Genomic DNA, 18,694 nt, shown 5'->3' with positions numbered 1-18,694 from the left:
CAAAACATCCATATTTAAGCCAATACTAAAACCAATAATCGGCCATCGTGTGATTTTATCCATCTGCTTTTGTCGTAATATTTCCAGAGATATTTTTCCTTTAGCTAATGTATATGTGACAAATTTCGAATTAGGATCTTCAATTGTAACTTGACCGACTTTTAATTTGAAAAATCACAAATGCAATTTTTCTATTAAAACTATTTAGACCAATGCTTTTCGTCAAGCGGAGCTAATCATATTACTGATTGTCCGCCATCGTCATAATTTTTTTCTTGAAAACCAAAAGTCAAATTGATTTGATACATAGTGTATATGTACCTTCGGTAGACCTCTCTTAAATTTTTTCATTTCGTGATGATATTTTTAATTTTAATGATATTTTTGTCATTTCTGGTAAAAAGCGATATTTTTGACTTCTGAAAAACGTCAAATTGCTTTGATATTATACATATACATGTAGGTATCTCAGGTAGACCTCTTTTAGATTTGTTCATTTTTTTATATCTTCAGTTCCTTAATTGAAATGTGCATTGCTAACAGCGGAGCTATCTCAGCTGAGAGGCTGCTTGTTTGATTACATCTCATTGATGTCTTTACTATTCTCCATTTTTCTCCATACTTAATTTGTGACCTGTTCACATGAACATTTTACTGATAATTATGAATACAACAACTATCAATGCAGCAAAGATTAATCTGATAATGGTTTGTTTGGTTTCAATCCACCAGTATATACCCCATGGTTTCTTGCCTGATATCATGTGACCAAGATCTTCTATCAAGTAGTTGATATTCTCAGCTTTGCAATGACCAAATATTATCCTGAAAGTGACATACACATGTTATAACATATTTACTCTTTTGGCGTTACAAGAATAGACAACTAGCAGCTATCAATCAATTTCCTCAATTTCAACCCTAAATGCTGAAGTCAATATTTTTAATCTTCCACAGAAGAAACCCAAATGTCATTTTATTAGGGCCTGAAACTAAAGGGAAACCCCCAAAAAAATATTGCAGACAATTTTTTTGGAGAAAAATATAACATCAAAAGCATTCTGGAACTTGGAGGGCACTTGTGTTTACAAGAATACGACAACCAAAATACTATAACTAAATAAGTTGTTTAGTATGACATCATAATCAAAAGTACAGCGCCCTCAGTGTTGAGCAATATTGAAACAGTGATGAAGTGTCCTTATACCACAGTCAGCTGGCGCACACGTAATAATAAAATAAATACGATATTAACTATATGGGGGCCGCCATCTTGAATGCAGCATAAAACGAAATAAGAGACAAGTTGTGAAACGCGTTTTTCAGATTCCTACAAATCGGGACAAAAATACCAATCTTTCACAAAAATACGATCCATTGGGATAATATTAAGCCAGCCGATAACAAAATTCGGTCGAATTCGTCGTTTATACTGTGTGGAAAAATCCCTTAAATACGAACACCTAATTACACGAAGAACATAGTTCCAAAAATTGTCATTCCAGCTCAGCAGCCAATCAGCGACGGCCTTACAGTCAGATGACAATTTCGGTTTTCAAATACCCCAGGAAAGTGTTCTATGTTCTTCGTGTAAAGTAAATATCATATTTTTTTTGTTATCACGTGTGCGCCATACACACTTGGTTACAAAGGTGACAAAGGAACAAAGAAAACACTGGTTTTAATAATTGGATTAAACTAACCTGTCCGGTCTTACTATTACAGCATCAGATCTGTACTTGCCAAACCATGTACCAAGTTCACCACTTGTATCTACCACATCTATTACAGTAGAACTTGCTAACTTGACCTTTCTCCTAGCTGTGAAATTATAATTATTATGTCACATTATGTACACCAACCAGAAATGTAGTCCAATATATCACAGTCACACATTTTTGTTGGAGCAAAATTCAAATTTTGCACTACTGAGCGTATTTAGATACGTATATACGCAGTGCATTATGGGAGATAACCTCCATTGTACATAATGGAAAATTATCATGGTGGAACTCAACTAAATTATATGTCAATTTTTTTTTTTTAAATTTCACAATATTGGAATTCATGGCAATAATAATAATATATCACTTTTTCATCCCATGTCAAAATTTTTAAATAGAAAGAAATTTGTCACCATATTTTTGTGTTTGAAGTATTACCTACCTGAAATTTCATCGCTATACACACATATTAATTTAGCATTCAATGGTTGTAAAATAGCACTGTGTATTCCAACATCAATTTGTAAAGATCTATTGTACATTAATACAGAAAATCCATTGCCTAACACCTACAGAAAAAAAAATCTTAATATGTGTATTTAAATTTTACTTTACGAGTATACTCCACCCTACACTGTAAAATACTTTATTTTAAGCTGGTATTAATTTTCACTGAAAAGACATTTTGTGTGTTTAGGATGGAATTTATTTTTACTGATTTTTGATGTTTTATATATATTTTATAAATTTTCCCCCAAAAATTATGCCTTCATAAAATTCACAATAGCATGTGACAAATTTATAATTTATTATGCCAAAAAAAAAATTGACAAATTGTCATTATAAATGTTTTCAATTGATTATAAAATGTTAAAGGCAAGTTAAATATTAAGCTGGTAAGTTTAATAATATACTTACTTTATCTAACAGTACTGATTGGTTATTTGCATATAAGAATACCTTGGGTTGTGGAAACATTGATCCAGTACTAGCAAAAAATAAACAGAAATAAAATTAAATTTAAGAATTGCAAAAAATAGTAGGTGGAATTGCTTCTCTGCCCAGTTCGAGCACGAAGTTGCTACCAAAACCGTACTAAGGATTCAGGACGGGGTGCCAGGCACATGTCCTTGTGTTACGGCCCAGGCAGGCAGAATAGGCCGGCCTCCCCAACTTCTATCACCTGGTGGGTTACTGCGACTGTATTCGAGGTCTATAATACTTTAACTGCCTTGACACAGAGCTTGCAGAGACACCAAGTACGAGCGCATAAGGTCTGTACGATTGCTAACTCACTAGTGCGCCCCCCTCGAACACACACTGAGTCATTATTGTCTTATTGGTCCATTATCACTTTCTTATCTTCACAAACGGTAAAAATATAATTCATGCCATGCCATTTTTCCTGCCAACATTTTGATGCAAAATTTTGCCCATAATTATGTATTTTTTTACAACTTGTTTGATAATTTTGGATCAAATTAAAATAACTTTCTATTGTCTACAAGACTTGATCAAGATTTTGAAAAAATTATATATTATGTGTAAAATTATGTAGGTTTTATTTTTGTAAATGGTGGCTAAGTTGACATTACTCAGAATGACAGACATAATACTTCACTAGTATTATGTCTGATCAGTATTTCTTCTGCATTTAAAGTAGAAGCCTAGTCATAGTTTTTGACAAAATTGGTGATAAATCGCATGACAATGTTCATTATTTTATTATGTACAATCATGAAGCTAATGTTTCGTGGTACAATTAAATAGCATTATTTTGTATGTTACAGTTACGCTTTTTGAGAAACGTGTGTACTTGAAAATTGCTATTTTTAGAACAATTCTATAGAACACAATGTTAAAGAAAAATTGCATTTTTTGACACTTTTTAAAACCCTGATTTTTTAAATAATTCAGAACAACAAAAAGTACTCCATCATTAACAATATATGATTTTTTCAGCCTATGTCACCAGGTTAGATTTTGAGATATTGCATAATATCTCTGCCATAGAAACCTCTGGTAAAAGTGTTATAATAGTGTCAAAATAGCGACTTTCCTCTAAAATACAACCATCAATTTCTCAAAAAAAAGGCTGATGACCCCCAACTTTTTTTAGGTCAATATCTTTATATTGCCTTGGAGTACAATTTATTGCAAAATAAATAAATTCTGGGGTTTTTAATTTATGAGTAGCCTTCTACCTTAATTACATCAGCAAATAATTGCTGGATATCAAAAGTCACATGATCAGCACCAAATCAAATAAAGACTCTGTATTTACTATAGGTAATCAAAGAAAGCTTAAAAAGAACTCCTGTGTGCCAAGAGTATTGAAGGCATATTAAAAATCTACCATCAGTTCAAAATCTTAGATAAGCCTTTCAAACAAATATTTGTCAGCTATTTAATATGCACAAAACACATTATTTAAGTTTATAATACTTGCAGGATATAAATTTGATTGTAAATCCATGGTTTGCAATCTAGTCTATTCCAGGGATTACCCCAGAGCATCTATAAACTGAATTTAAATGAAATGTGATGAATATACACACTGTGCAAAGTAGGCATTTAGTATGCTCAAATTTCAATCCAAAACTTATCAGGCACTAATATACCAAGTCTTATTGAAATGCAATAATTGGATATTATGCAAATTAGGCAATTATTATGCATAGATTTCAGCTCAAAACTAATTAATTTTTTATTAATAGTTATTCCAGATAGTGATAATTTTAATTCAAGTCAATGAACTTACCAGCTTGATTTTCCATCCAGTATACCTTCACTTATTTGAAAACATGGTTTTATCTGATCTTTTTCAATTAACTGCCTTGTAATCGGTGCATGGAACACCGCCCATACTATAACATTACGTAGAAATACCAACAATGGATTCCTAAGTGTCAACAGTTTTCCAATTGCTGGAGAATAAGAACAAGAGTGTGAATCTGCTAAGAAAAAATGTACACGTATACAGTGAAAGGCAGAGGGCTTTGTACCTTAGTTTATAAAAATATTTATAACAATTTGTAAATACCAATTATCAGCTTTCATTGAAATTTAAATATTTAATAATGACTCCACATTGTTTAGTGAGTTCACAAGCCTTAGAGTGACATAGCAACAGTGACCACGCACACATTCAAAATAAAGGGCTTACTAACTGGATGATGTTGAATTAATTATTAATTTGAAATTGTGATGATGTCGCCATATAGTTTCTAATTTGGTCAACTTTGATGATACTTGTCATTTTGATTTATAAAAATATATAGTTATTGAATATTTATAACTCCAGCTTGATGCCTTTCTCCATATTTAAAAGTAAACAATCAAATATTTTGTTGAAATGGTAAATACTTCTTCCTCTAGATGTATATAGTTTATAAAAGATTTCTATAAACTATAAACAATTATGTCAGTGCATTTGGTGTTCAGTTCACATTAATGAATGTTAAACATGCTCCTAGAATAATAGAAATATGTGATTTGATGAATTTTCAGCACTTGCATCTGATTCAGAAAGTTATGCAAGTGCATACATATCCCAAGATGCATTTGTGAAATCTGAACATGATCAGTCTGGGGATGTCTGAGAAACAGGTGAAATTGAATGCAGAAATGCACACACGCTTTATGTCTCTGTTTTCGGACTTTGTCTGAATGTGAAAAAAAAAATATTACCCTCATTATTATTATTCATAATTAATAATGTTTACTAACTGATAGCATGCATTGTCATAATCCAGACATCGTCACATCGCTCTCTTTCAAAAGATTGTAGTAAATTTTGTCCATCGATCTCTACCCTATGCATGGGTTTAGATGACTGCACAGTAGATAGATTTCCTTTGACTGCTAATGTTAGTTTCCATGCCAGATTGGCCGCATCTTTGATTCCAGTGCATAAACCTATAAATGACAAATTGTATTTATTAGTGTAATGTGAGATTCTCGTAGTTGAATTCACAAGATGATTTACAGAATTTTATGTCTGTATTTTTGTATTGTATGTTATTAATTTATATACAATATGCACATTATGGTACAAAACTAATAAAATTGAATCATTGTAATCTATATGTATGCAGCAAAGGAAATATCATTCTATAAAAACTAATTTTTAAGTAGAATAAAGATGCATCGTTCAAAAATTAATGAAGTGGAGATATCTATGCAGAAACACAGTTCAACTCTTTCAAATGGGTCACCCTAGATCAAACATAATTTGTACAGCATTCAAATTACATTCAGTGGTCCACCAACAGGCTTTACTACTACCGGTAGACAAGCCTTACAGACACACACACTGATTGGCAAGAAGTCATTTGCATCTAATGTTCTCTGATGTTGTTATTAAATATACAGGTATATTCCTTAGTTGATAAATTTAAAGGCAATACATTTGTATGTGCAAGCTGGTGGTGATCCATGCATGCTATTTTTAGTTAGACATGTCGATACAGGTTGCTCAAAATGAAAACAAACAAATAAATGACATTACATCATGTAAACCTATACATACCCTGTCCTCTGAATGGTGGCGTACAATGCGCAGCATCACCAAGAAATATTACATTACCATCAGTCCAGTGTTCAATCTGTGGACAGATAATGATAACTACTGTTCATTATCCAAAAAAATAATCATCATGTAGAAGGCCAACCTAAAACATCACTACATTTATTTTTTCAGATAATACAGTCACAGCAATTGTCACAATAAACATGAATACACATAAATAATTGAATTCTATATTAGGCTATATTACTATTAGGTTACACAGACATGTCATTTTGTCCCATTGTGTTTTATATTTGAATTGATATCTGTGGCAATATGCACTAAGAAACATAAATATGACATTTGTGTCAGGAACTAGTCACCTGGCACAATTTATATTTAAAAAAACACAAAAACCATGTCCTTTGTGGCCAAGTACTGTAATCATAATACTACTATACTCGTCTGACTTAGCCCCTATGCTCAACAACGTTCTATGCCTCCACATCCACCACTCCCACCACACTTTTGGGAATTTTTTCCAGGTTTGCATTACTCCTAAACTGACCAAGAATGAATATTAGGTGTGAATCGTTTGATTGAATTGATGCGGACTATCAAACCATATCATAGCATATAGTGAATGGAAATAATAACTTTATTACACAACAAAAACCATCAGAGGGTTTAGTATGGTAAAAATAACAAAAGACTAAAATAATAAAATAATAAAACTAAATAAATAAGAGTAAAAAAAAAATAATAGGACAAAATAGAAAAAACAAAGTATAAAATACTGGCATTGCATAGAAAAGACATTGGTTGGATAAACATGGTCTGATAGAATTAATGCAATTAAACTGTACAAGCAAGGACACTATATCACATTCATTAATGGTTATGTTTTTTTTTATATTTACCTGCCTGGCATGGAATGTGTAGACAATTCTTCTTTTGAACTTGAGTTTTGATGGATCTACTTCAATGCTTTTAAAGAACTTTGATGTTTCCTTCTCCTCACATGACTTTTCGGAGTCTTCATCACTACAATCAAAATTAAATATTATTGAGACTAAACCAACATTAGTTCAGGGATACATCCCTATTGCAGACACTTACTCTTAAACCAGTTCAGGTTTACACTGGTCTACAATGAAAACCCTCCAAGCCAATCAATTCTGCACAACTCAAGAATGGATTCCAATCCATTTTTCACTGCTTCAAAAATGGAGGCCCTCAATGCAAGTCCATTTTACACTGACCTAAATGGAAAATGTCATTCTATTTTACACAGGTGCAAAATTGTGGTATCCCATGCCAGTCCATTCTACATAACCACAGCAGTCTGTACTACACTAGAAGTCCAAATTGGAGACATCATGTATGTCCATTCTGAGTTGGTCCAAAAGTTGAGGCACTCATACCAGTTTATTCTGTACTGATCCACATTGCAGATACAATACAACAAACCATTCTGCACTGGTCAATATTTGAGGCACTTCATGTCATTCCACAATACATTGGTCAATAATGAAGGCATTCTAGACCAACTTGAACTGCTCCATGTTGGTACTCCACACCAGTTCATTTCATACATGGGTCCATAGTGTAGACATTCCACACCAGTCCATTCTGCACCAGATTATAGTGGAGACACTCAATTCCAGACCATTCTGCACTGGTCAATATTTGGGGCATTCCATGCTAGACCATTCTGCACTGGTCAATATTGGAGGCACTCCATGCTAGACCATTCTGCACTGGCCAATGTTGGAGGCACTCAATGCTAGCCATTCTGCACTGGTCAATATTGGAGGCACTCAATGCGAGACCATTCTGCACTGGACAATATTGGATGCACTCCATGCTAGACCATTCTGCACTAGTCAATATTGGAGGCATTCCATGCTCGACCATTCTGCACTGGTCAATATTGGAGGCACTCCATGCTAGCCATTCTGCACTGGTCAATATTGGGGACATTCCATGCTAGACCATTCTGCACTGGTCAATATTGGAGGCACTCCATGCTAGACCATTCTGTACTGGTCAATATTGGAGGCACTCCATGCTAGCCATTCTGCACTGGTCAATATTGGAGGCACTCCATGCTCACCATTCTGCACTGGTCAATATTGGAGGCACTCCATGCTAAACCATTTTGCACTGGTCAATATTGGAGGCATTCCATGCTAGACCATGCTGCACTGGTCAGTATTGGAGGCACTCCATGCTACACCATTCTGCACTGGTCAATATTGAAGGCACTCAATGTCAGACCATTCCACACTGGTCAATATTGGAGGCACTCCATGCTAGACCATTCTGCACTGGTCAATATTGGAGGCACTCTATGCTAGCCATTCTGCACTAGTCAATATTGGAGGCATTCCATGCTAGACCTTTCTGCACTAGTCAATATTAGGGGACTACATGCTAGCCATTCTGCACTGGTCAATATTGGAGGCATTCCATGCTAGACCATTCTGCACTGGTCAATATTGGAGGCATCCCATGCTAGACCATTCTGCACTGGTCAATATTGGAGGCATTCCATGCTAGACCATTCTGCACTGGTCAATATTGGAGGCACTCCATGCCAGACCATTCTGCACTGGTCAATATTGGAGGCACTCCATGCTAGACCATTCTGCACTGGTCAATATTGGAGGCATTCCATGCTAGACCATGCTGCACTGGTCAGTATTGGAGGCACTCCATGCTACACCATTCTGCACTGGTCAATATTGAAGGCACTCAATGTCAGACCATTCCGCACTGGTCAATATTGGAGGCACTCCATGCTAGACCATTCTGCACTGGTCAATATTGGAGGCAGTCTATGCTAGCCATTCTGCACTAGTCAATATTGGAGGCATTCCATGCTAGACCTTTCTGCACTGGTTAATATTAGGGGACTACATGCTAGCCATTCTGCACTGGTCAATATTGGAGGCATTCCATGCTAGACCATTCTGCACCGGTCAATATTGGAGGCATTCCATGCTAGACCATTCTGCACTGGTCAATATTGGAGGCACTCCATGCCAGACCATTCTGCACTGGTCAATGTTGGAGGCACTCCATGCTAGACCATTCTGCACTGGTCAATATTGGAGGCACTCCATGCTAGTCCATAGTGAAGGGCACTCTATTCCAGACCATTTTGAACTGGTACATGTTGGAGGTCCTCCACACTAGACTATTCAATTCTAGACCAAATAATGTCCCACAATGAAGTTATCAGCACAATGTGTCAAAAATAGATGGTCTCTATACATTAAACAGAACTATGAAAGAAAGTGGTAGTTGGTAATCATAGTCTTTATGAGTTATGTGTATTGTTGTAAAAGTAATAATAGACCATGTTATTAAATATTAAAATATTATTTTTCCTGTTACTTACTCATTTAGCAGATATTCAAATCTCTGTGTATTGTCAGGTAAAGGTACAAGCACTAAAACACGTTGACTGTTGGTTACAAACCAGAAGTTCTTGAGTCGTTCTTTAAGCTTTTGGTCATTGTGTGTTGTATCTAACACAAGCCACCGCTCCTCTACAATATAAAATTCTATAATTTAGAAAGTTTAATGGTGAAATGTACATCAAAGTGTGATGTAATCTGGAAAAGGAACATATTTCAAAGGATTAAGCTAAATTCAATTTTGTATCATCATCTGTATGAATTTAATGTTTCCATACATTGTCCTGGATTTGTATTACCTGTATTTATTTTCTGTTGAGCAGGGTGTGTTATTTTCTAAACATCTGCTGTTTGCCTTGTGGTATTTATATTTTGAGCCCATTGACATTTTCAGTCATTCAATTTGTATACTTGTTTTGTTTTAATTCACTTGATAAATTTTAGAAATTCCCTTTATGAGTTGTCAATTTAGATAAACACAAATCACCTGCTGAATGCTGTCAAGGATAACCAAAATGAATTGCGTAAAAATAGCATCAGCAGTTGATGTGTTAAGTATGTATGCCACTATTTCTAATTCATCTTCTTTGATTGCTTACTATATGAACTTCCAATGTATTTGAGTCCATGTCGTTTTCTTGTTTCACTTCGTCCACCTTCACATACTAGTAGATATTTACATGTGTGTTTTTCCACTGTATCATCTTCAACTTTTCTAACTTGCACTTCAACTTGATTCTCGTTAACGTGTTGATCATTGACAATCTGACACAAGACATATAAGATTAACATGGTGTTAGCTTTCATAGAAAAGCAAATACGAACCATGCAAATGTTGTTACACTGTAACCTTGATATAACAAACACCTTTATAATAAATTTCTTGATATAATGACCACATTGCATCTCTCCTGCTCATAACAAACCCAATGTATTAAGTGCTTCATTATAGAGAACACTTCACTATAACAAACCCAATGTATTATGTGCTTCATTATAGTGTACACTTCACTATAACAAACCCAATGTATTATGTGCTTCATTATAGTGAACACTTCACTATAACAAACCCAATGTATTATGTGATTCATTATAGTGAACACTTCACAATAACAAACCCAAAGTATTACGTGTTTCATTATAGTGAACACTTCACTATAACAAACCCAATGTATTATGTGCTTCATTATAGTGAACACTTCACTATAACAAACCCAATGTATTATGTACTTCATTATAGTGAACTCTTCACTATAACAAACCCAATGTATTATGTGTGATTCATTATAGTGAACACTTCACTATAACAAATCCAATGTATTATGTGCTTCATTATAGTGAACACTTCACTATAACAAACCCAATGTATTAAGTGCTTCCTTTTAGTGAACACTTCACTATAACAAATCCAATGTAATAAGTGCTTCATTATAGTGAACAATTCACTATAACAAACCCAATGTATTAAGTGCTTCATTATAGTGAACACTTCACTATAAGAAACCCAAAGTATTATGTGCTTCATTATAGAGAACACTTCACTATAACAAACCCAACGTATTATGTGCTTCATTATAGTGAACACTTCACTACAACAAACTAATGCTTAACCATGTAATATAACCATGTTGCATGATTAACCCACATGTTAACAGCAAAACATTTACCAAGGTCACATACTTAGGTTCACATGCTTAATACACAGTTCAAAAACAGTAAATGATTTGGTGGGAATTTGAGATATCTAGTTGTCTGCAAGCATATAATTAATATGTAAACATATAGCATGAATTTCCATGTCCATGCTTAGCTCATTTGATATTCTGTGCTCCTCACATGTTAGTGACACGCTAAGCAACCATGAATAGCTATTCATCATGGTTCAAATTATATTAGAAACAACAGACTACCAAATGGTATATCCATCCCATAATACTATACATACCTCATGACCCAAGAATACTTTTACATTAGGGCACTCTTTAATATGTTCTCTGAGTCTTCTCTCCACCAATGGCTGGTTGAAAAAAGATAATCTTTGATAACCATATTGCTTTCGATCTTCCTCTGTGATTCTTTTATTTTCACTTGTTCCATTGACCAAGATGGTGCCTCTCGGGGGCGCATCAGTGGTTATCCCAATACCTGTCTTTATAACATGATTGTCCAACCAAGTATCCAGATCAAACTGAAAGACAATTAAAAGTAACAACATTTATTATTATACATCTGTCACCGTAATTTTGTATTTTCGGCATTCCCATGATGTTTCTTCGGAAGGAAAAAATGTATAATACTAAGGTTATTATGAGGATACCTCAAAGTATGCACTCATGCAGTACATTGTCACATTGACATTCGCTGTGTCGGTTGATACTCCCATTGTACTGTCTTTGTGCATACTTTGAGGTATCCTCATAATAACTTCATAGTATACCTGGATGTTTTTAATATTCCAAAAAATAATTGGCACATGTTTTAATAATGAAATAATAAATTGTGGCTTCTTATGAAGACTCTATCATGGAAATTACCGATTGTGTAGTATGATTATAAATGACTACTTATACATGTTGCATAGCACTTTGTGACAAATGTATTGCAATAGCTCATTTATTTTATAAATATATGTACGGATAATGTACATGTTTAATTGGGTCTATCCCCAGGTACTTGGTCCAAGACAAGGTTCCAAGGTATGCAGGTACGTGCCCAACTGCATGACATGATTTGGTCTAGAATTTAGACTTTACTATTGTTTTTTTGTCAATAATATCCCAAATTTATAATCGAATTGCACCAGGAACCAAAACTTGGGTGACACAATTGGTCAAGAAATGGGCATATAATTTCAATTCTAGATGCAACACCCATTTTTCCGGTGAAAATCTCCCCTTTCTGATGATACCTGTTAAAATTTTGTTGATTTACTTATGAATATTAATAACAATTGATGTACTACTTTGTAATACCATATTTACTATATTAAAAGCACATTTACAATAGAAGTGAATATATCATTCGGTAAAACAAAAAATGACATTTGTCGTTATTTTGACCATAATGACAGCTTTGTAATTTTTGTAAGCATATGCGCTACTATTGTATACATAAAGATGAATTTGTTGAAACAGATATGTACAACACATAATTTCATTGACCTGATTTAGGTTTGAATGAATGAAAAAATAAACACAGATACCATACTGGCTCTATTGAGAATGCATCTCTAATGTGAGCTCTGCGATTTGAAGTACACCATTTCAATTATTAAAATAGAACAAATATGGCATGTCAAAACTTGTCAATTTTCAAGCCCTAGCATTAAATAAATCAATTTTCATTGACGTTTGTTGGTGTTCTGCTTCGCCTGTCAGGTTGGTTCAATTTATTTTTCTCATCGTCATGATTCCATGTGATCCAACATTATGATGGGAGTGTTAATTTATATTATTTACTAAATCACTTACCATACCAAATATTCTGGTACACTCAGAATCAATTGCGACTGCCCTGAAAAACACACACATAAACACTATATGCGGGTATTACCATAGACTGCTTTAATTTCATAATAAAATAGGCAGTCAAAAAACATTTCATATTGCAAAGAAGAACTTGATTGGCCCAGGTATGAGGTACATCATGTATGAGATATGGCTCTGTGTAATGGCATTTGTTTAAACAAGATGACCACCAGTCAGTAATTTTTTTATTTTCATGGTGAGAAAAATGCACATGTGTTTGTTCAATATGGTGTCTAATGTATGTGTGAAGTTTGAACTTGATCTATCTTGGCATGTCAGATATACATTTTGTATGAAACCAGAACTACATACTTTAAAACAAAATGGCCACCAGTCGGCCATTTTTAACCCAATCTGAAAAATGAAGTGACATGCATCAAGATTCCATTATGTACAATGTATGTACCAAGTTTGAACAAAATCTGACCATACATGACTGAGATACGGTTCTGGAATGGTGTGAAAAGTGATTATGATACATTTTTAAAATGATAAATAGTAACTTAGTAAGCAGTTACTATGAGTTTTACAGTTATTTCTCAGTATTATTCTGTTACATATAGTATATGTAACTACCTTTTGTAATAGCATTTTTTTTGTAGTTTTTTTTTATTACAGTAAGTGACAACAGAACAATAGAAGAACAAGAAACAGAGAATGCTTTTCTGAAATTTTTTTACCTTGGTCCAAGGTTATATACATCCCAATCCCTTTCAAATACTTTGACACTTAGACCATATCTACCCAACAGATTAGCAGTAATCACACCAACAGGACCATAGCCACTGATAATAACATCACAGACTTCATCAGTCATAATCATTAATAAGTTGAGTGTAGCTGCAATGATAAAATTGAAGAGTCAGGTCAAGTACATTGGTATGAAATAAAGGTTTGAAAAAGATGCCAAATGACAAATAGACTAACATATAAAAAACAAGTCCTTGAAAATGACACAGTCCCTGTTAAATTTTTGAAAGTTCTCTTTGTGCTCGTCATATTAAAGTGGAGGGGTTGTCGCGAGTGTGTCCTTGAAACTTGAGTCCCAAGTGGCGTATACAACAAATTGTTTATTTACATCATTCAAACATGTGTTGCGTGACAACCCCTCCGATTTAAGACATAGCAAAGATAAAACATCACAAGATCACAAGTAAAAGCATGTCCAAGTTATCAAATTTTAAACAAATAAGAGGGCCGCCAGTCAGCCATATTTGATCAAATTGCAAATTGAATTGACATGTACATGTATCCATTTATGACATACTAAATATCAATGAAAATGAGATATAGTAGAAAATAGAGATATAGTAATGTGGCCAAAAATAAAAACAGCCGTTATTCGGGCATCTTTGATCTGATTATGAAACAAATTGTCATGGACATGTATCCTATGTATAATCTATGTACCAAATTTGAATGAAAACTGACAAAGCATGTCCAAAATACGACATTTTAAAAACAAGATGGCTACCAGTCGGCCATTTTGAATCGAATCACCAAACCAATGTATGTCCCACATAAAGTACCAGGCACATGCAAAGAATGAACGGAATCGGTTCAAAGGATTCTGAAATATGACTCTGGACGAATGAACGCATGGACAGACGCACGAACGGAGACTGAATTATAAGTCCCTGTTTTTGGACTTCGTCCGAACGAGGACTAATAAGGATCTGGTTGCCATAGAAACAGAAAGCTTGTGACTGATTCTTCAATGATAACTCCAAAAGCTTATCAAATTTTCATGCAATTTTCAGGAAAAGTTGCCACTGACAAAAGAACCAATCAATTAGCTTTTGGAAAGATCAGTATATGGTTGCCATGGAAACATAAGCTTGTACTGAATCGTCACTGACAACAGGTTAACAAGGATCAACCAAATAGATTTCTGGCAGAGATCTGAAGTTGTTGAAACTTTAATTTTGGGAATGACTCTTCATTGATAACTTAATAGAATATCAACAAATTTTCAGTAGAGGTTGCTCTTGATGCATGGAAAAAAAAACGATTAGATTTTGAAAGAATTAATTTTTCATAAAGTAGGATACAGGGTAATAGGTAATAGTATAGATAATAGATAATCAGCATATGTGGGGGGATTATAGCTATCAGTTTTGAAATGTGCTGTTAAATTCATTTCATTACCAACTCAGACACCCAAAATGCTTCTAGTTGGAAGATGCTCATGTGGTGACTATTGCATACTTTATACTTAATCTTAGGGACAACATCAAAAGTTTAATGTAGGATAAAAAACTTAATTCCTTTAGTTTTTTCCCCAACCCCCCTACCCCCCACTGAAACTTAATTGATAAATATTGATCACGTCGTCAGACTACATTCACCATTAAATACAAATTGATAATTGGACAGTAGTATGGCATAGCAGTTGGTTCTAGGTCCATGCCCTGAAATTGACCTCATTGGACGCACAAATTTACACTCGGACCAAACCATTTTCTCGTCTTGGATGTGTTTTTTTTCATTTTCTATTATTTTTTTCCATGATTAGATAGAAAAAAAAACGAACTACAAATACTCCATGATTTTTTTTGACATCATTAAAAAATAAAATCGTTTTTGTAGGATAGAAACTTTTTGAGGTCAACCCCCCCCCCCAAAAAAAAAAACTAAAGCAAATAAGTTTTTTATTCGACATCAATCTTTTGACATTCTCCCTTAACCATGTGTATATGCAAACTTCAAACCTGTCCAAACTCAACGCAAATACTCAGTTATTTCTCCAGAGTTTAGATCTCGATAAACTGAACCATGTGTAACCAGTTTGTAATAATACTGTTCCATAGACTTTCTTATAAACTATTTCTAGTATGACAAACACTTGTTATTTTGACATAAAAACATACAACATAGAACCGACCCCATTTTACCACAGCCAATCGAAACAAAGTTCTTGCCATTCCATAACTCAGTAAAATATAAAGATACTGTATTTGAGCAGTTGACAAAAAACAACCTTAGCAACCCCCAAATAACTCTAATCATAATGTTTGTACATGTATTTCCAAAGATGGATGAAAACCATCAGACCAAACATCACATGTATAGAGTACATGGCTGTAAATAGGCAAATGGCTGAAGAAAACAAAAAACAAAAATACTCATTGGTAGTGGCCATTAATTGGCTAATATAGCCAATGGAAGCATTTTTTTTTGGATTTGAAAGAAACGTAAGGATCTTTTTGAATAATGTTAGATAAATAATTTATAAAATGTCTATAAAACAAATTCATGCCGTCAAGAAATGCTCATTTCCATAGAGAGAATTATAATACTGACATAAACTAATATTTCTCGCTTGATTGTCATTATTATATACTTTTTCTACTCGTTCAGATTTCACTGAACTCACTCTGAACTTGTGCGCAAGAAATATATACCAGAAAACATCTGATACCAAATCTATGAAATTAAAAAACGCAGAAAGAAAAAAGCATAAAATTATGCGCTTGGTTGTTGATGTTGAAACTATATCTAACCATACGTATCGAAGTTCACAACGACCCCTAGTTTCAAGTGCAATATTCAGCTGTCAATTGTATTTTATAGTATGTGACTTATCAAGGTCACGCCTGCCGGAACTTCACGCTACTCTGTGAAGTACAAACTACAGTTTTCACTGTTCTTGCTCAAATTCCGCAAAGTCCGAGTCCCTGAATATTGTCCACAGGTGATACAGTTTTAAATAGCTGTGTTTTTACTATAACGCGTTACATTAAAAATAAACAAGATGCCACCTACCCGTTCACGCGAATACCTGGAGCAAAATCGGTTTGTTGTCCGGCCAAGGTCCATTCAACGCATGGGAGCTCCCAGTAGTAAAGGTACTTGAACTTTGGTGTAACGGGTCAAATTGCGGTCAGCGTATTGTTTAGAACGCCCTCTTGAGTCACTTATTTTAAATGGTTCTCTGTTTTCATATTTTGAAAAGTTCCAGAGACGACTGATATCACTTGCAGCATGCTTGTGTGTGTGTGTGTGCGTGTGAATGGTTGTGTGTGCGTGCTTCAATTCATACCCTCGTTTGCGTCTGACTTGACCCCCGGGGGGGGGGGATACATAGGACGTGCCCTTGAAATGGGTCTCGTTTTTTTTTTTATTTTAGGTATAATTATCGGTAATATTTTTCCCATTTGGTATACTTTAAGTGACAGAGGTGTTTTTATGATAAAAATACATATTTTAATAAATCACTGGTAGCTTCGCGGTGAGTGGCTTTCGCGGTAATTGGGTTTTGTTGTGTTAGCTATTTATAGCCTCGGGGTGCTTCGGGTTAACTCGGGGTACTTCATGGGGTTGACGCAGACGACGTTGTAACATTTGTTAGTTACCGATAATAAATCTGGATATTCACCATTATCCTGGAAGTGATCTGAGTTATTTGATAACACTACATGGTTTCGTATCTGTAGGGTTTCGAGGGGAGTAGGGCTTTGTCCCAGTAACTGGTCTTTTCATCCTTTGAAATTTAATGAAGTTTTATGTTTCTTTAACAACTGGCACTATTCTGGGAATACCATTCTAGCAGGAGTTCCAAAATAAGACCCATGCTCTGATAATGCCTCTAGTTTCAAAGACCAATAAACATTACCATTATGATCATATTGGTGTTGCAAAGGATAGTTGAATATTGTTTATTGAAATTAATAATCCCCATAACCTTTTTCCAATATAGATAAATTGTAGTACGTAACAAACTGTATAACTCAGTCTCAACAATGAAATAAAGGAATGTATACATTTACACTATTTATACTTATTTATTATACTTTTATTGCTACTGTACTGATAGAAATACTGTATTTCTAAAGATGCAATAAATATTATTATTATTACTAATGCATTGCAATACAACTAATTCAAATTGAAAGAAATTACAATATAAAGTATTCATCAGTAATACTTATCAAAGGCGTATTTCGCGGTCAGTGTTATTTACGAAAATATTTGTTTATAATTTTATAAACTTGCTTGGCAATACCCACCCCAAGTAGATATAATGTGTACATATTTTAATAAATAAAGATATACTAACAAAAATGAAATATTTCATATTTCATTATATAACCTGCACAACAGTAATCAATATTTTTCCTTGCTAGAATGATGTGTAACTTTATACGGGAATCCTGATAAAGTTCACAACTAGCGATTTAGCAGTATTAGGGATTGTCAACTTCCCGTGAATTTGATTACCTAACATGTTTAGGTTCATGTTGCAGAGCACGTACCTAAGCGGCCGTCCCTCAGCAAATAATGAAGCAAAGGCATTTTCGATGTCAAAATCGCGAAACTCTCCTTTCTTACGCAAACTGGGAAGTTCGAATTACTAAACGAAGTACAGAACTACGAAGCTTAGATATCCAGGAACCAACACATACCAAAAATTATATCTCAAAAGTGAATATTCGTGGTGTATTTTAAGTCTAACCGGACCATAAGTTGGAATTCGTTAGTACTCTAAATATCCAAATATATTTTAGT

General features: G+C 34.2%; 1 protein-coding gene across 1 annotated transcript; it reads right to left on the bottom strand.

Annotated features, from left to right (window-relative positions):
- Window positions 1–609: 609 nt before the first annotated feature.
- LOC102809044 (uncharacterized) lies at window positions 610–17,028 on the bottom strand. Its single transcript, XM_006817711.2, has 14 exons — window positions 16,952–17,028; window positions 13,867–14,026; window positions 13,130–13,172; window positions 11,605–11,847; window positions 10,259–10,424; window positions 9,641–9,791; window positions 7,155–7,278; window positions 6,256–6,331; window positions 5,454–5,642; window positions 4,486–4,651; window positions 2,643–2,712; window positions 2,167–2,293; window positions 1,704–1,821; window positions 610–825 (listed from the first exon to the last, which is right to left on the bottom strand). Exons 2-14 carry the CDS (start codon window positions 14,007–14,009, stop codon window positions 639–641), a joined length of 1,803 nt encoding a protein of 600 aa, XP_006817774.2. The 5' UTR covers window positions 14,010–14,026; window positions 16,952–17,028; the 3' UTR covers window positions 610–638.
- Between the last annotated feature and the right edge of the window lie 1,666 nt (window positions 17,029–18,694).

This window comes from Saccoglossus kowalevskii, chromosome 14 (genome assembly GCF_978046115.1).
Source record: "Saccoglossus kowalevskii chromosome 14, keSacKowa6.1, whole genome shotgun sequence".
In the NCBI taxonomy this organism is placed as follows: domain Eukaryota; kingdom Metazoa; phylum Hemichordata; class Enteropneusta; family Harrimaniidae; genus Saccoglossus; species Saccoglossus kowalevskii.
This window is presented reverse-complemented; position numbering and strand designations above follow the sequence as displayed.